General features: G+C 29.2%; 2 protein-coding genes across 5 annotated transcripts; both read right to left on the reverse strand.

Moving 5' to 3' along the window:
- Positions 1–3880: 3880 nt before the first annotated feature.
- On the reverse strand, positions 3881–14374 carry LOC105259522 (fatty acid synthase-like). Of its 4 annotated transcripts, none has more exons than XM_025410812.1 (14): positions 14191–14279; positions 13788–13922; positions 13605–13681; positions 12999–13507; positions 12518–12822; positions 11362–11763; positions 10242–11260; positions 9870–10111; positions 8864–9557; positions 6814–7642; positions 6168–6649; positions 5812–6066; positions 4168–4416; positions 3881–4098 (listed from the first exon to the last, which is right to left on the reverse strand). In XM_025410812.1, exons 2-14 carry the CDS (start codon positions 13825–13827, stop codon positions 4000–4002), a joined length of 5202 nt encoding a protein of 1733 aa, XP_025266597.1. In that variant the 5' UTR covers positions 13828–13922; positions 14191–14279; the 3' UTR covers positions 3881–3999. The 4 variants fall into 4 exon arrangements, with proteins under 4 accessions (XP_025266597.1, XP_025266596.1, XP_025266595.1 ...); XM_025410811.1 differs by having other exon boundaries at positions 13605–13726; XM_025410810.1 differs by having other exon boundaries at positions 13605–13922; positions 14191–14374.
- An 833-nt stretch (positions 14375–15207) lies between these two features.
- On the reverse strand, positions 15208–18807 carry LOC112638687 (fatty acid synthase-like). Its single transcript, XM_025410814.1, has 6 exons — positions 18426–18807; positions 17972–18203; positions 17291–17709; positions 16567–16854; positions 15809–16016; positions 15208–15374 (listed from the first exon to the last, which is right to left on the reverse strand). Exons 1-6 carry the CDS (start codon positions 18663–18665, stop codon positions 15370–15372), a joined length of 1392 nt encoding a protein of 463 aa, XP_025266599.1. The 5' UTR covers positions 18666–18807; the 3' UTR covers positions 15208–15369.
- Positions 18808–19000: the final 193 nt, after the last annotated feature.

Genomic DNA, 19000 nt, shown 5'->3' on the forward strand with positions numbered 1-19000 from the left:
GTAAATAGAAAAATTTATGATAAACCTCAAGGCACCATCCAAGTACTAAGCCCTCCCACCACGACAAGGTGTACCCTATGGGAGGGTTATATTATATATAATTTTATATATAATATAATACATAATTTAAAATATATTTTGTAATATAGTACATAAGACGCGCGTCCGCACAACTTGATAGCTGGCCTCGGACTATCTGGCAGTCATTGTTTAACAACATCTTGACAACGCGCACGGAAATGATCTTCTTCCGTCGACTGACTTTCTGCCGAAAGAATAGGTGGCGAATACATTCAGGGGGATGAGACACGAGAACGTAACAATATAATAAATAATTAATGTAATAAATAATTATAATATTAATGACTTACATCATATCTTATTGATCCATCCATCTGTTTCCAAGACCTTCTTTTTTACTTTTGTTTCACTTTTTCCTCGTGGCACTCCAATCCTCGTTGCACTCATTTGAATTCCTCGTTGCACTTACGTTCATTCACGAAAAGTTCCTCGTTGCATTTGTAATTGTGGTTAGAGAAAGAATTTGATAATATATGGAACGTCTCACATCACTACGTCACTACTCGAGAGTCACTGATCGAATGATCGTAAGTCAGAAATATTACCGCGGTACTGTTTACATCGCCAAGATTGACTATGTAGAGAGAGAATTTGATAATATATGAAACGTCACTACTTTATTGTTCGAGGTTACTGTGCGAATGATCGTAAGTCATAAATCTTACCTCGATACTGTTTATATCGCCAAGGCCGACTTATACTATGTTATTGTTATAATTCGTCGTTGAAATATTCTATGAGTGATTACCGATTAAGAAAATTTAAAACATTGGTCGAAATTTATTTAATTTTAATAAGTATCGTTAGAGAAATTATTATAATAAGCATCAATAATCAAAAGATCATAATAAAATTAATTTCTTTATCCTCTTTTATGTTCCCTTTTTCAATTTTTATTCACTGTAATTAATGATTGCGATTCGATAAAGATTTATCGTTGCGATACATTTTCATAACGTTTATGATAAGTTAATTTATTTGTAATTATTAGTAATTATATTAAATTATATTTTGATACTAATCGTAATCATGTTTAGAAAAAAAATTCGACAATATACAAAGCGTTTCGCACCACTACTTTATCGCTCGAGTATCACCATGCGAATGATAATAAAGCCGTAACATATTAACAATAGCGCGCTATTATTTATATTGCCAAAATCGAACACTGTGTTATCAATAATTCGTTGTCGAAATATTTTACGGATTATAACATATACTGTTATACATGAAAATTGTATCTATAAATTGTAAAAGTTTTTCAATTTATAGATTAATTAAATGATTATTTATTAAATAATTAATTAACATACGAAGCATTTCCCGTTACTTTACTGCTCGAATATCACCGAACAAGTGATAGCAAAACCGTAACGTACAAACAATAATACACTATTGTTTATGTCATCAAAGTCGAACATAATGTTATTGATAATTCGTTGTCGAATTTATCCGATCTTACAATAAATATCTCCAATTTTCAACAGGGCATCGAACTAGACGTCGTGAATGGATCTCATAAGAACCAATAAGAAATAATTCTCCATGATGAAAATCGTTTCGACTCCTCAGCGATACGGGCCACGCAACTTTCATTAATGTTTATTTAAAAGGAACAACGATAATTCTTTTATTAAATCTCGTCTAAAAACGCGAAAAGAACGCGGAAAAAACCCGGTGTTTTTTTAACTGTAATTTATTTATGAATATTTTCCGATATGAAATTGGTAAATATAAATATAACTGAAAAAACAAATTATTAAATTCATAATAATTAACTCGCGATTCTATAATATTAGCTTATTTATCAGGAATTTGTATTTATTGTGTGTTTATATATTTATAATTTGATTAGAGTATCAATAATTTTTAAGATTTTCAGATTTTAAAGTTTTTTTATGTAATTTAATCTTCTTTACCAGCTTCTTAATTGAAGTTTTTCCTGATGATTTTTTAATGATTTTTAATGATTTTTAATAATATTTTATTCGACACAGTTTTTTTGTCCATAGAACATATAAAACATAGAAAAATGATAAGACATAATTAACAAATCTGAATCAAATCTAATTCAAGTTCAAGACATAGAATGTAGGACATAAAGTGATAATTACATAATAATTAACGTAAGCAAACGTAGGTGAAGGTCTGGATAGGTCTAGGAATTTAAGTTTTGCATATTTATACGATGATATGCATTTATTACATCGTAGTACATCTTTTTTCTTCCACAGACTGTAAAATGTAATAACATATATCTGACAAGTTTTCCTTCTTATTACCAAAGAAAGATATATTTAATTTTATTCCACGAGGTCTCACTGATAGAAGAAGGTGGAGAATGATTTGAAGAGGATGTCGGTTGGACTGGAAAAGGAAGGCAAGGAATAGAGATGTGTGGAAGAACATAGTGTTACAGGCTAAGGCTCACCCTGAGCTGTGATGCCATTGGAAGAAAAAGAAGAATTATTTTAAATATACTTTTAATAATATTTAATTATATTATAATATATATTAAATAATTTTATACGATATATTCTACAACTATTTCTGAAATAAAAAAATAATTTATAAGAATGCAATTTATAGTACTTCATCACGCCACGTTTCCATGCCGTAACTATCATAACTTTAACAACAATCAATTAGTATAGTCAGTTTATATAGTCAGAAGCAAATGTATTATTAAAACACTCGTATTATTCCTTTTCCATAACTGACCAATCTCACTAGACTGTTAAAGTTTTCCAATCAACCTTTTACGGGTTCATTTATCACTGGTGAAATTGGATATAGAAAATTTTAATTTAGCAAAATTTCATATTAATAAATTCGTATAGATTTAGCAAAATTTCATATTAATAAATTCGTATGCATTTATCTTATTGTTTAATTTAATTTATGTAGAAGTTTAAGAAACATAGAATAATACTTTATAATTGTATAATAAACTCTTTTGATATTATTCGAGATAACGTAAATTGTTTAATTTATCTTTGTTATTAAAAGAATTGTATACAATATTAATTGTTTAATTTATCTTTGATATTAAAAAAATTGTATACAATATTAAATGTATGAAGTAACTTTTATATATAAAATTTATATATAAAATCCATAAAACCCAACCATAATTATAATTACATTGTCAGAATCATAGTGATAAATTACATTAAAATATTCTCTTATGATATATGCATTTATTTGACGTAACAACGTACTTATAAATGGTCTGCAAGTCACGCGCGGCAGTGATTCGGAATAATCAGTTATCCCCTTCCCCTCCAACTGTTTCGCAGTCTCTTGGTAAATGTATACGTATTCGGCATTGTACCCCCCTCCCCTAAATATCTACAAATAATCCCGAAGATACGTCAGATATGCTACATAAATAGAAATGTAAGAAAATATTATTCAGATTAATTATGAAAAATATATTAATGTAAATAATTCAAATGAGCATCGATTTGAGAAACAGTTATATCAACTCATTGAATTATTACAAAGTCGTTTGTAATACACTGGCTCTAAATGTAATATGGAAATAAGAAAACATTTAAACTTTATCAAAAGTATATATAGTTATTATAATAAAAGTACATATCATAAAAATATCGACAGAAAATTGCGTTAGCAACGCTGTAAGATATTAATGACATATAACATTATAGTGAATGACATATAACATTATAGTATATGTAATTTAACCGTATTTTGAATAGTGACAGGTTAAATAATATATAAAGTAAATTAAATAATAAAATTAGCTAAATCTTAACATATGGAATGGAGACATTTAAATAGCAATATTATTGTTTGTTATTGGTTCAGGTTTATCTTTATTTCTTTTTATTACTAGATAGAATCATTACAGAGAAAACGGGTACAGTTCTCTCTTCTTATTCATATTTTTATAATTTACAATGCTTCGTTAATAAGTGATACTACTTTGTCATTGTCCATTATTGTGATATGAGTACCTTCCACATAATGTATTTGTACTGCACTTTCGGTAACCTAAAAATATTTTTTATTTATAAAAATAATCTTAAAAATGACAAAATATTACGCTCTAATCAAATTTACCTTATGTACACCATAATCTTCTTCAGTAAAAGTAGACGCAAGTGTGGGTTTTAATAAGGTTATAGATGATTTAAGACGTGGCAATGATGTTATATTATAATCTTGTATAGCGATTATATGATCATATATCGTCGACCATAACAATTTCTGATTTTCAACAGTTAATTCATTGATATCCTTCGAAAAGCTTGCAGTAAATAGTTCTAATTTCTCTTCCCACGTATTGCACTTATTTAGTTCTAATTTAAACTGTAAATAATAATATTGTATTAGTACAAAAAAATGGCAATCTGCATTTTAAACTGAAATAAAATAAGTAAATGTTTAGTTTAGCTTATACAGTTCAACAAATTTTTATTTTTACATATGTTGTAGAGAATATTTCCTAAGTAATATACCATTTGAATTTTGTGGCGATTTCTCCTTGTTCCTGAGATATACGATTTTGAAATTTTATATTTACTTGTATCATCTTTTTGTTACATTCTAAATATGTTTCTAAATATTTATATTTTTCTGTTTACATTTACCGAGGTCTTCCTGAATAATTTTCAGAAGGTTTTAGCCGCTTTATTTATTAAATAGTTATTAACAAAAAGTTTCATGAATAGAATATAATTTTACCACGTCATATATGTTTAAGGAGAAATATATTTAATAGAATATATGTATTTGTAAATTTTGTTTTGTCTTGCAAAGTACATGCGTGGGCACCGTGTGTTCTGTCCCCCCTCTTCCCTATGGGGGGGCTCCACTTTCGGATGAAACCTATAACCTTATTTAACCTTATCTGTGTCTGTGAAGTGTAAGGAAATATCTTATTTTAACATATGACATTTCGCTTCACATGGTTCATATGGTTCATGAGTTTATATAAGTTTGTAACTTTCTATGCAAAGCTAGATATATTCCATAATTCAGACACGAATTGAATTAGATCTTCCGAAAATGGAGCCCCCGTAGAGACGAGCGGAACACACGATATCCACGCGTGTACTTTGCAAAACGAAGAAAGTTACATACAAAGTTTGTATTACAAACACTTATTAAATGTTACACTGGCTTCAAGATTTTTAGCGAAACTAAACAATAATTCTATAGTTTAGCGACATAAAAGCGATAACGAGCAAACGTAAACAAAAAAATATAAACACATAAGTAAACTGTATATAATAAAACCGTGATGAGCAAATGTAAACACAGAAATAGAAACGTGAAAGGATGACATAAAAGTATGAAACTTCAAAAGTGCACATCCCAAAAACGAAAAGAGATTACCGCAAAATTCAAACGGTGTATTACTTAGAAATGTATCTTCTGTAACATACGTGCAAATAAAAATTTTTCTAGCTAACCTAAAGTAAACATTTATAATAAAATAATATGCTTGTATTATATTATGTTATTTCATATAATTTAAATTATCATATAATTTAAATTACGTAAGAAGTTAAAGAAATTTTACAAAATCTTTGTAATTTAGAGTATATAAAATAATATAATAAAATAATCAAATAAAAAATTTAGCTTATTTTATAATTTTAAAGCATATTCTAACAAATTATTTCAAAATTTGTCCTCTTATTCTATTAACTATATACTATTCTATTAACTATACATATATATTTTTAATAATTGACTAACCGTTTCAATATTAGAGTTAAGATACAATTGGATTAAAAAAAGTAAAACATCATTTTGTAACTCTTGTTCTGTAGTATGAGATAAAGATTTCTTAAGCAAGAATTTTATTTGATCAGGAGCTCCATCTATAAGTATTAAACGTCCGGAGAAATTCTCAGCTTCTAATAATCTCGCTAATTCAATGGCAATTAAAGATCCAAATGAATAACCGATAATTATAAATTCTTTTCGACTTTGTATTTTCTCCAATACGTGCTGAAAAAATAAGCAAACATGTAGAAAACTATATGTAAAAATGGCGCGCATGTATTTTATTTAAATAATGATTTCAAACAAATTATAGTATAATTTCGTACAGGTAGAAGATATGCTGCTGATTTCATTACTGAACGAGTAACACCCGGCATATTAAGTACACCATGTTGCAAACATATCGCCGAAGATTTAATTTTCGATCCTATCAGTTTATATACACTTGCACACCCGTCGATTCCTGGTATAAGGAATATTTCACTCCCAGCAACTTTCCTCTCTGTATCGAGTTTAACATAAATGTCTGGACTCAAGTCTGAATCGTTAAGTTTTCGAGTCAATGTTTTTAAACCGTCCAAACTATTTACATTAGCTTCGGTTTCATCTTTTCGATATATCTTTCCTTGTTCAGATGTATTTGTCAATTTTCTAAGTTTTGCAAAAGTGAGATTTCGAATATCTTGTGCCGTCAATAAAATATCGAATTCTGTCTCCAATCTCTGTTTAATCTCAACTGCCATCATTGAATCCATGCCTAGTTCAGCCAGTGACATGTTTGGTGCCGCCATGTTTGGATTCTTCAATCCTATTTTAAAATTAAAGAAAGAATTAAATATTTACACATGATTAATCAGATCTTATCTAATCTTGAAACTGCAATATAAGAATTATTAAAATTTATATTTTTTGCAATAAAAATTTATTTTGTATAAGCGAATCTTTTACATAATATATACTTAATAAATTTACCCAAAATGTTTACAACCGCTTCAAATGGATTTGTTGCTTCGCCAGAATCTTTTTTTTTCTCAGCAACAACCATGCTGCTTACAATTGACCGATCTTGTAGCAAGAACGCTTCTAATGTGTCCAAGCAGGAGGATATTTCTTGTAGCAATGTACCACCAATAACAAGTTCTTTGTCATCTTCTTGCATATCTGCGACAAGTCCTACGTCACCAATCGCGCCCCACTGTATAGCCAAACCATGTAAACCTTCTTTCATTCTTCTTTCACAAATTCTTTCCATTACGGAATTTGCCATTCCATAATTTGTTTGGCCCGCGTTACCTCTTCCACATGAAACGGAAGAAAAAACAACAAAATGTCGGAGCTGAAGACAAATTGTTCTTGATAATTCGTCCATCCTTTTCGTCGTCCATGCCTTTGATATAAAAGAATCTTCGAATGCTTGTGGGGACTGATTCTTGAATATGTCATCTTTCAACACAACTGCGAGATTGAATATAGCATCCACGGGACCTTGTTCTTCGGCAAATTGCAATATAGATTTACAGTCTTCGTATTTCGAAATATCAGCAGATGTAACGATTTGAACATTCACACCGTAAGATTGCCATAACGTTATTCTTGATTGCTGATAACCATTTTTTATCCCAGTTCGCGAAGTTAATACTAAATTTCTTGCGCCACGTAAAATTAACCAATCAATTAATTCTAGACCGAAGCCACCTAGACCACCTATAACGATGTAGCATTTGTGTTCCAGGCAATAATACCGGGGATGTGCAAGTATAGGTGCTTCCAGTTCAACTTCTTTTTGAACTTTTATCATTATCTGTAAATAATATTACATTATATTTTGAAGTATCAGGAAGAGGAAAAAAGAAGAACATACAAAAGGCAAGAAGCTATTAGAAAAAATGAATATTACAGATAAGAACCTATAAAAATGAATAAATTATCAAATAAAATGTATTTGTAAAGAGATTTAAAAGAGTTGATAAAAAATCTTTAAAAAAAGGAGAGTTTTTCCAAATGAACATTGTATAGGAATTAAGATAATTAATTGGGATCAGGCGTGGGATCGCTCCCAAATGGGAATCGATACGCGGAAAGCGTAAAAGAATCAGAGTTGTTCTATGTATAAGAGTCACAAATATGTACTTACAATGTTCATGAAATTTGATTATTCACGCGACAGTCAATTGATATTACGCGGACCGTTGGAAAATATTTCTTTCGCACATGCTCTCGAATTTCTCCCCGGTGCTACGATAGCCAAGATAACAGAGAATCCGCATACGCGGCGAGGAAGATTTCACTTTCCTTATTTGACCACGCGCGGGACCAACAAGACGAAACTCGCCTTCGATTTGCGACTTTAATTACACGCGAATTTAATTACACACAAATGTGAAACTCTCACAGCAAATTTCATTCGCGGTACTTCGAGAAAACAACCACCGAGGAGCGGCGCGATGTTGGAGCAACAAACGGCGGAACAAGAAGAAGGCACGCAAGTCGGAGCAGAAGGAGGAAGCTTTCTTCCTGCTTACATGGACCAATTAATTGTTGACGCGTTATAAATCGTTTGAGGATTGGCAGATCGATAGATCCTGTGCGCCGGAATTAGGCGCAAGCTCGCAGTTAGAGTATGGCGCCAGAACTTTTCAGTGAACGCGAAGGAATGGCGCTTAATTGTATGTATCGCGATAAGAATGATGGAGTTTTCGGAGAAGTCGCGCGAGCATCTGAGGATTTCGTGATCGATAGATAAGTTCCGCGATCTAGATTCTGGTCGGAACATACGGAACAAACATAAAGAGAAAAGAAGCATAATGGATAACTTTTACATATTACAACATAGTTAAGAAGATACATCAGAAAAAGCTATTTAATTTTGTTATTTTAAAATCTCTTGATAATAATACTTAATGTGAAAATACTTAATGTGAAATACTTAATCTGAAAAGTTCGCGTCACAACTTACGTTGAATTTTAAATTTTAATTAAGGAAAATAGACAGAAGTATTCGTACATTAAGAAACCATCATACCTTTCCAATATGCTTTCCAGCAGCCATATATCTAAAAGCAGTTTCTATTTCATGCTTTTCAAAAACTTTTCTGCATAACGGTTTGATGGCGCCATTCTTTAAGCCTTCCATTAACTTGTTCCGTAGTATTGCCTTACTCTCTGGTTCTGCAGAAAATAACTTATCCAATAAGATGCCATGAAAACTAATACCTTTTGAAAATGCAAATATTTCTAGAGGATTATTGGAGACCATATCAAACTTTCCAATCTCGAGAAAACGACCACCCTTTGCTAAGCAACGGACGGACGCTTGTAGTTTCTCTTCAGCTAAAGAATTTAATACGATATTCACTCCGCGACCTTTTGTTCCCTGAATAATCATTTGTTCGAAGCTCGTATCACGAGAGTTTCCAATGTGATCCTCGGGAATAGAAGGAAACGTTTTTCTTATAAAGTCTCGTTTTTCGATACTCCCAACCGTCGTAAACACTTCGCAACCCTCGTAAAGGGCAAGATAAATGGCAGCTTGACCAACACCTCCCGTACCAGAGTGAATCAATATTTTGTCGTCTTTTTTCATTTTACCATTCAAATACAAAGCGTAATAACACGTGCCATATACACAAGGAACCGTCGCAGCGTCTTCCATCGTCCACATGTCAGGTATGATCCAACTAAGATATTTGTCAGTTATGAGAATATTTGTCATTCCTCTGAAAATAATATAATTTAGAAAATCATATAAAAATATATTATGTTAAAATTAAGTCAAAGAAATATTTTTTAAATATTTTTTGTGAATAATATGTAAAGATTAGGTAAAGAATGAAAAGAAGCATGTAAAATATAGCAATTTTTTCATTTTTTACTTCATCGAAAACGTTTCTAATTTAAATATACAAAATTTATTTTATTAAGAATATACGTTTAGAATATTCGTTTATTTTTATTAAGAATATACACATTAAGATTCTATTCACATACATATTAAGATTTTATCAAGTTTTTATCTAATATTCGCTTACCCTGTTGAACATAATCCCATTATTCTTTGCCCAGTTTTATTAAAACCAGCAAATTCCATTCCAATTAAAGAATTATTATTTCGTTCGGTTGTAATAGATTCAATGGCGAGTCTACCGCTAGCTATCATGACATCTCTAAAATTGATAGATGCATAAACTACTCTTACTAGATTTTCTTTATTATTGTTAACGAAAGATATCCTACTTTGCATCCAACAAAGAGTACTCAGATCACCTCGCACCTAAAATAAATAAATATAACAAGTTATTTTAAGCTTCTTAAAATTACAATAAAAAACTATTTCTTAATTTATTAAGGGAATTATCACTATTTTCCTAAATATAAAAATCCGAATCTTCTTAAAATCGTACCATTTGAGAAACATAAGCATTCTGTACGAGTTTTGGTTCTAATAATGATAATGGAAAATGTCTGTAGGATCCCCAAATGCCGGAACGTATAACATTGATGGGTAAATCCAGTTGTAGCTGCCTCATATATAACGATTCTTGCAATGAAAAAGCAGGCGCATCTCCATCTTGAATAAATACACTTCTAATCATTTCACCACCCGGTTCTTTTCGCAAACAATTGACAAGGCCGAGTAGACCGCATTCGAAGTCCCCTTCTGCGACGATTATAATCCTCGTATTTATGTTGTCATTTTCCACGTTCATGAATGATTTAATCTCATTTATCCACGAAAATTCGTAATTATTTACATGCACAATCTGCTGATTCGTCTTAAAATCTTGTATTTTTCTTAATAATATAATTGTCTTATCATTGGTGCGTTTTTCCAAAATTACTTTTAATCCATATTTGTCCAGACATGAGTAATCGTAAATAGCATCTAACTCTTCCAATGTCAGAAGAAATCCTCTTGGCATTATGGCAGACAACAATTGTTCGTATAAATCGTTTCTATTTTTTGTTAAAATTCCGAAACCTATAATCATCAAACAATTTTCATTTTTCGTCAGTTTATCAAATTCCATCGTAGAAATATTGTCGGGCAAAGAAATATCTTTGAATCGTTCGTTACTCGTTACTATTTTGATATTGTAACAAATTTGCGGTAAGTCGTCTAAAATTTTATAAACATGTAAAGAATTTAAATTCTCCGGCATCACTTCGTCGCTACTTTCGATAAATTCAATGATTTTTACGTTTATCATGTTATGGCACTCAAGTGCAACGTGCACCGACATTCTTATTGCATCTTGCAAAGATGTCATATTCAAATCTCGATGAGCAACAAACTTGTACTCTTCAAAAACGGGGTTGGCTACATTTTGTCGACGAGATATAGCTGTAGCTACGAGACCATGTATTTCTATTCCTCCAGATATCAAAACATCTAAGTGCTTATAATTTTGTACAAGGACTTCTGCGGATATAAAGACAATATAATAGCATATCAAGTATATATTTTTCGAAAAATAATATTCGATTAAATACGTATATAGTTTATAATTCTGTAATACTTACGTTTTTTTTTATTTGAAAGTTTTTCAATATATTTTATGTGAGATTTTGGATCGATTACCGCTTTACGAATTTTTGTTGGTACAAAAAGGCTTCTCGAATCCTGCCCTAAAATCATCATCTGTAATATATTGTCCATAAACGTTACCCAATTGTCAGTCCAGGCAATATGACCATTCTTTCCTGTGATTGACGCGCTTCTTAATCCACGAAATTCGTTGGTATATTGATAACCACGAAGTTTCAATTCTTTGTAAATATCTTTTATATTCATCTCCTCTTTGTCATTGTCATTTCGATCAACAAATGTGCTACATATTTTTTCGTCTTCAATATTGATTGGAATTCGTACTGTTCCAGTGACGACAGGACTGTCCCCTTCGATTATTTCAAATTTGCAACTATCTATAAGAATACGATTATCAATTTCTTGTATGAATATTTAATTTATAAACGGAAATTCTATTCTATCTTTATATGTTTTATAAAGAAATTCTATACTATGTGTCATAAAGAGTGGATGTTTTTAACAAAGAATAAATTCCAGCTGGCCTTCAATTGTGGAAAGTAAATACCAATCATAGTACACAATTTGCAAGTTAAATAAATAAAAATAAATTTTTATTTTAATAAAAGTGTTCCTATAGCATTATTAATGGTCAGATAAGTGCTACTTCTGATATGCATTTGCGTAAAAAACTTAGTTATATTGGGTAACCAATAATTTTAATAAATTACAGAAAATTAACTTAGCTATGGTATCTTTAAATTGCAATCTTTCGAGCATAGATTTTTAGCATTACATTAATTAAAATAGCAAAGATAAAAATAAAAATGATATGTATAAAGATCAAACAAATCAACAAAATTAACAAAACATTTTTTACTGTAAACTGACAGCAGAAATTTAGAGATAAAGATTTCTTCATAATGTTTACTTTTTTAACAGAATACAAGCTTAATACAGTACTAATATATTGCAATTCTTGGTCGAATCTGCTGCTTTATTGACAAACTGTCAATAATTTGTTTATTAGATACAAATATTTTCTTAATATATTTTTTTCAATTGAATTTTTCACTTATTCATATTTTATATCTTAAAAAATTTTTATCTCTTTATATATCTATATCACATTATTTTAATTGTATCAGTTACCCTTTTGGATCATAAGAGTTAAATTGACTAGATTTTGCTTCGACAGAACTGTAGAACGTAGGAAATTGACATTTTCAAATACAATTGGTATATCGAGATGATTTCGCTTTTTCAACCAGCCGATCATTTGCCATATCAGGAAAAGATATCCTGTAGCCGGTAATAAATTTTTTCTATTAACGACATGCCCGGTCATATATGTAAATTCATCATCTAATAAATTAATGGTAACAATTGCTTCCCCAATGTCAAGTTTTCTTTGTGCAATATAACGGTATGCATACCAATCTTCGGAATGATCCCATCTGTAAAACATGTCATTAATTTTACAATATAACAGCGTTATTAATGTTTAACGTCATTAAAAATAATGCATTTTATTTTTTTGTTTTTAAAATTCTGCTGTTTTACTGTAATAAACATAACGTTGAAAAATCTTATATTAAGCAAAATTTAAAATCTTATATTAAGCAAAATTTACCTTATAAGATGAGAAATCATCGGTGTATTACGACTCACAGGGAACTTAACTTCCGGATATAAATTTGCGATTTGCAGCTGTAATCCTGCATTATAAAGTTTTCCAATTCCATGTAAGAATATTTCAACGTCGGATTTGTGAGAGAATTTGTATAACGCGACATTTGTCACAGATGCCTTTAATGAATCGTTAAGAATGTATTGTAAAATGTCATGCGGCGCTATCTCAATCGTCACCGCGTCGTTTGGAATAAAACGCACAGCTTCTGAAAATACTACCGGGGTTAACAGATTATTTGTATAATATTTTGCTAGATACGAGGTATTTGAAGATGTGCTGAACCATTCATAAGATTTATTCAACATGTTCAACCACTTTGAGCTCGGAGAGATTTTCTGTGGCAATATCTGATTCAAGTATTCCAAAAGTTTAACTCTTGCAGGCTCGACGTAACGACTATGAAAAGGTACATGTCCACAGGAAATTTCTTTTACAGAAACGTTGTCATTCTAAACAGAAATAAATTTTTTTAAATAAATTATTTATTTAATCGAACGTAATTAAAAGCATAGATATATTATTTGTACTTTTTAAATGTTTCCAAACCTGTAGCTTAGCGAGGAATGCTCTTATAGAGCTTGTTGGTCCACTCACAATATAATTATGCGAACTATTGTAACAAACTATATCGATATCCGATGGACACATATTTTTCATAGTTTTAAAATCTAAATTAATTTCAGCCATCAAGCCATCTATTATTTTTGACTTAAGAAATGCTAAACCTACATAATAAGCCATCATGATGGTTTCTTCGGCCGTCAAACATCCATCGGCATATCCACAAACCAATTCACCAATAGAATGACCCATTATAATATCAGGAGTGATACCAATACTTATTAAGAGATCAACTATTCCGATCTGTAATATACATATTTTTTTATAAATTTCAACATTAACATTTTCTATTTTTCTTTTAAATAAAATAATATTTTAAAATATTACTACAAATTTAACTTTCTGCATACAATTATGTAATATATGAAAGACTCTTTTCAATTTTATTTTATGTACAAAAATTTTGAATTTTTATGAAATATTAATTTTTTTAAAGATACGGCGCTTCACACACATTAGATAATACAAAATAATTCCACGATATATATAGACAACATATTTTTGTTCATACCTGTAATCCAATAAGGCCTACAAATAAGTTGATTACGTTATTGAGAATATATTTGTCTTTATTTATTAAAATATCTGTGACAAATACATCATAAGGTTTCAAAACAGTATCGCATTTTTGGATTGCTTTAGCGAATACTGGAAATTCCATTAAAGCTCGACCTATATACAGGGTGAATCATAATGGTTGTAACAACCTTTTATCATTAGAGATCAATTACCGACTGCAACTGTAATCAATTGAATGATTCATAGATGACAGCTGCTTGGATCGACCGTGTCTGCAGTAACGTACAAGCGAGTTAAATACTGTGAATTAAATAATATACATATTCCATGCATACTTTTCTAATATATTTAACTTTTTTATGTACATATTTTTCTTTCTACACGGTTTTTTTCTAATAACGTGATTTCTTATTATTATGAAACGTATCTGCCACATAAAAAGAGATATCTTTTGCATTCGTGTATTTTTTAATACGATTTTTTTTTAAATAATGATTTTTTAATACATAGAATTTGACGGCGATTTTTTTCATTCTTACACAAATCATTTTAACGCGTAAAAAGAGTTGGATTGGTAAAGATACAAAAGTATTCTTTTTTTATTAAAAAAATGCGTAATTCTGCTTTCTACAAGAATTATTCTACTTATTATTAATTTTCTAAGTTATAACTTTTACATTCTTAATATCTACAGCAGAATATTTCTTGTAGAAAGTAGAATTACGCATTTTTTTTTATAAAAAAGGAATACTTTTGTATCGTTTACCAATCCAACTCTTTTTACACGTTAAAATGATTTGTGTAAGAATGGAAAAAATCGCCGTCAAATTCTATGTATTAAAATACCATTATTTAAAAAAAATCGTATTAAAAAATACACGAATGCAAAAGATATCTCTTTTTATGTGGCAGATACGTTTCACAATAATAAGAAATCGCGTTATTAGAAAAAAACCGTGTAGAAAGAAAAATATGTACATAAAAGAGTTAAATATATTAGAAAAGTATGCATAGAATATGTATATTATTTGATTCACAGTATTTAACTCGCTTGTATGTTACTGCAGACACGGTCGATCCAAGCAGCTGTCATCTATGAATTATTCGATTGATTACAGTTGCAGTCGATAATTGATTTCTAATGGTAAAAGGTTGTTACAACCATTATGATTCACCCTGTATATATGTATCAATATTTATGTATCAATATTTAAAAAATATATATATGTATCAATATTTAAAAACATATAATTATATTACATACGACGTTGTCGATAATTATTTTAAATAATGTAATATTTTTACATAATTATTCTAAACATACATAAATGAGAAATCGCTTATCTTTGTTTTGCATATGCTTTCTATAGTATCATTATTATATTTTAGTTTAGTATTATATAGTTTATATCAAAGGATAGACTTTTTACATCTAAATGTAACTTAAACAATTATTTAATAAAAATTTATTAACTGGAAATATTATAATTGCTTATAATTTTATTGTTTATAAGAATATATATGTATAATTTAAAAATCGTTAAACGTTAATTGACAAATAAACATCTTAATAATTATTATTACATTGTAATATATAATGATTTACTTGCCTATATTAAAACACTGAGATCCAATTCCAGAAAATATGAAGCAAATCGGTCTTTTCGTATATAAGTTGCATCTCCTTTTAATTATTGCATTATCAGTTATTTTGGATCCAGCAATTATGTATCCTCTGTAAGGATGATCTTTTATATTGCCGCTATGAATACGATGTAAGAGAGATATATATTCTACATCTATTGGCCGACTCCGTATCTATAAAAATATATTAGTTATATCTTTAATATAATTGTGAAAGTATAATTATCTTATAACAGTTTAATGGATTATTCTTCTTTAAATTAATTATAAATAGAAATTTAGTTAAGTAAATGTTTTTATATATTTGATTTTGAAAAATCTGAATGCCTCTAAAATATTCTATAATTTATTTCGTTGTCATGTTGGATATTATTTATTCACTTTATACAAATAGATATATTAACAGATCCGTTTCTAGAACAATCGATTTTAATATGTTAAACCTATATGTTAGACCTATTCATATAATTTTCTACTCTTTTTTTCATTTTCATTGACTAAAATCAATTTGAATTTATCTCTATAACTTTTATATTCAGATGTCAATCTTAAAATTATTATTTTAATATGATTAATATACTTTAAACAAATATAATTTACTTATCATAATAATGATTTTAAAAAATTTTTTATATAAACTTTTAAATCATTTTTACCTTTTATTTCGTATTAATATATTTTTTTATCCTTTTCGTTAAATTATTTAATAGTAGTATATACTCACGTCATCTAATATGATTTTAACTGCATCTTTGGTACGTCCAGATATAACTACAAGCTTAGGTAAATTATTATTTGTTTCATTGACTTTAATTTTCGGATTTGATTTCAATAATATATGGGAATTAGCACCACCAAATCCGAAAGAATTAATACCGACGTAGCCACCCTTCCATTCTGTCGGTTCAGTAACTATTTTTACTCTTCCTTCAATGATAGCAGTCATATCCTTTCGTGGATGTTTAAAATGTATAGTAGGAGGAATTATACCAGTTTCCATCGCTATTAAAACCTTTACAAAGAAAATATATTTATTATAATGCATATAGATAATAATATTTTAGTTTTATAATTCTAATAAATAATAATTCTAATAAATAATAAAAAATGACAGATAAATTAGGAAAATATAAAAATTTATATACAGAGTGTCCGTCAATTTTCGACCTTGACGAAATAAGAAAGTAGAATGGCTCAAATTAAGAACGAATGACCTCTATTGTTTTGTAATTGTCGCAATAATTAATGAAAAATTAAATAAAGAAGATCGACCAATCTGCGTGAGTAAAAGCGCGCGGCGACGAGAATCGTCCCTCTGTAATCTGATACTACGAGCGCGGCGAACACCCTGTATATATATATATATATATATATATATATATATATATATATATTAGATTACATAGATGTATTAACTCTATTCTGTAAATCTTTGTGGTAAACTTTACCTTCGCAATTTGAGAATGACCGCTAGCGCATTCAGAATGTCCAGCATTCGATTTTACTGAACCCATTAATAGAGGAAAATCTCTTTTGATGCATATAGCTTCGTCTATTGCTTGAAGCTCCACGGGATCGCCGGCTATAGTGCCAGTTGCGTGAGCTTCTAAATAAGATAATTCAAGCGGCGAAACGTTACATTCTTTGTAAAATTCTTCCAATAATAATTTTTGTTTATCTAATGATGGATAAGTAATTCCTTCTTCTTTAAAACCATCGCAATTAGTTTTACCATAAACAAAAGTCGCATAAATTCTTTTTGCATCCTTTGCTTTTTGCAAGTACACTACTGTAGCCGCATCGCTACGCATGTAACCGGTACCTTCTTCATCGTAAGGTTTACTGTAGCCATCGCCGGATAAAACTCCTAAAATAATATTAATAATTTATTTCGATTGAATATGAAAAATATAATTTACTTTTTTATTCTCGGTGTCTTAATTGATTTATCAGATATTTAAAAATTTTGATAAATATATTAAATAAGCGAATCAGTTATATTGGTATATTTTGAAAAGAGAAACTATTAGATCAAATATATTGTATTAATTAATGCATCAATAAATAACTTAAACCATTTAACAATCTGGAATACAACATCTTTGATAGTAATATTATTTTTGATATACCCAAAAGATAAAACTGTAGAGTTATAAGAGGATGAATGCACAAATTGATACTAGCGACAATAGCTGCATCGCAAAATCCAGATCGAATCAAATTGTAAGCTTCTACCATAGCGAAATGGCTCGAACTACATGCAGTATCGATGTTATATGATGGTCCAGTAACGTTGAGCCAGTAAGAAATTATATTTGCCAACATACTTTTACTGCAACCAAGTATGGGTAATCCAGCAATCTAATTACGATACAATTTTTATATTAATATATTTTTAATATATGTAATTAATATATATTAAAATATATATAATTAATATATGTATATTAAAATTTTTTTGTTACAATATCCTTATATATACATATTAATACGTTCATATAGTTTTAAGAGTGTTTCTTATCGATTTTGAATAATTAAATTATTCACATACATGAGTCTGGAATAATAAAATTATTGACATACATGAGTCTTTTCGTATATTTCAGCGAGCAATGAATCGGAACCTGACATTGCTGTGATAACTCCCATCCTAGTTCCCTGCAGTTCTGCAGGATCGATACCTGCGTCAACAATTGCTGCATAGGTGTTTTCGAGCACTACTCTACTTCCAGGATCAAGCATATGAGCTTCTTTGATCGACATATTAAAAAATTTCGCATCAAATTTTTCTATATTGTTGATTTTTCCTATTCGAGGAGGCATTTCAGTGGCAACTGTCAAAATTTAAAACCATTTATATGAAAATAACATATATTTAAATCATAAATAAGAACAGCATTCTTAAAGATGGGCAAGATATTTTTAAGGATAAACGACATTTTTTGATTATTTTTCCATTTTAACATCAAACGCAAGAAACTTTCGAACATGTTATAATAAAATTGATTTATATAAGTATAAATTGCATATAGAATATTAATTATCAATTTTAATGTTATATTTATAAACCGCTAGATTTTGTAAATTCGTGAGTATCATTAGTACATGTTTTACGAGATATAAATATTATCTTTTTAAATATAAAGAATAATGATATT

Source organism: Camponotus floridanus, unplaced genomic scaffold, assembly GCF_003227725.1.
Source record: "Camponotus floridanus strain SB8 unplaced genomic scaffold, Cflo_v7.5 scaffold35, whole genome shotgun sequence".
In the NCBI taxonomy this organism is placed as follows: domain Eukaryota; kingdom Metazoa; phylum Arthropoda; class Insecta; order Hymenoptera; family Formicidae; genus Camponotus; species Camponotus floridanus.

Bases quoted from the DNA above. Each gene is read 5' to 3' on its own strand.
- LOC105259522 (XM_025410810.1), bottom strand. From the start codon at position 14,340: ATGGAATTTCCAGTATTCGCTAAAGCAATCCAAAAATGCGATACTGTT. The intron at 10,112-10,241 runs GTACGATTTTAA...TATTTATTTTAG, and splicing joins ATGCTTATGTTTCTCAAATG to GTGCGAGGTGATCTGAGTAC. The intron at 4,099-4,167 runs GTAAATTTGATT...AAATATTTTTAG, and splicing joins AAGATTATGGTGTACATAAG to GTTACCGAAAGTGCAGTACA.
- LOC112638687 (XM_025410814.1), bottom strand. From the start codon at position 18,665: ATGCCTCCTCGAATAGGAAAAATCAACAATATAGAAAAATTTGATGCG. The intron at 18,204-18,425 runs GTATGTCAATAA...TATCGTAATTAG, and splicing joins AAATATACGAAAAGACTCAT to ATTGCTGGATTACCCATACT. The intron at 16,855-17,290 runs GTAAAGTTTACC...TTCTTTGTAAAG, and splicing joins GTCATTCTCAAATTGCGAAG to GTTTTAATAGCGATGGAAAC.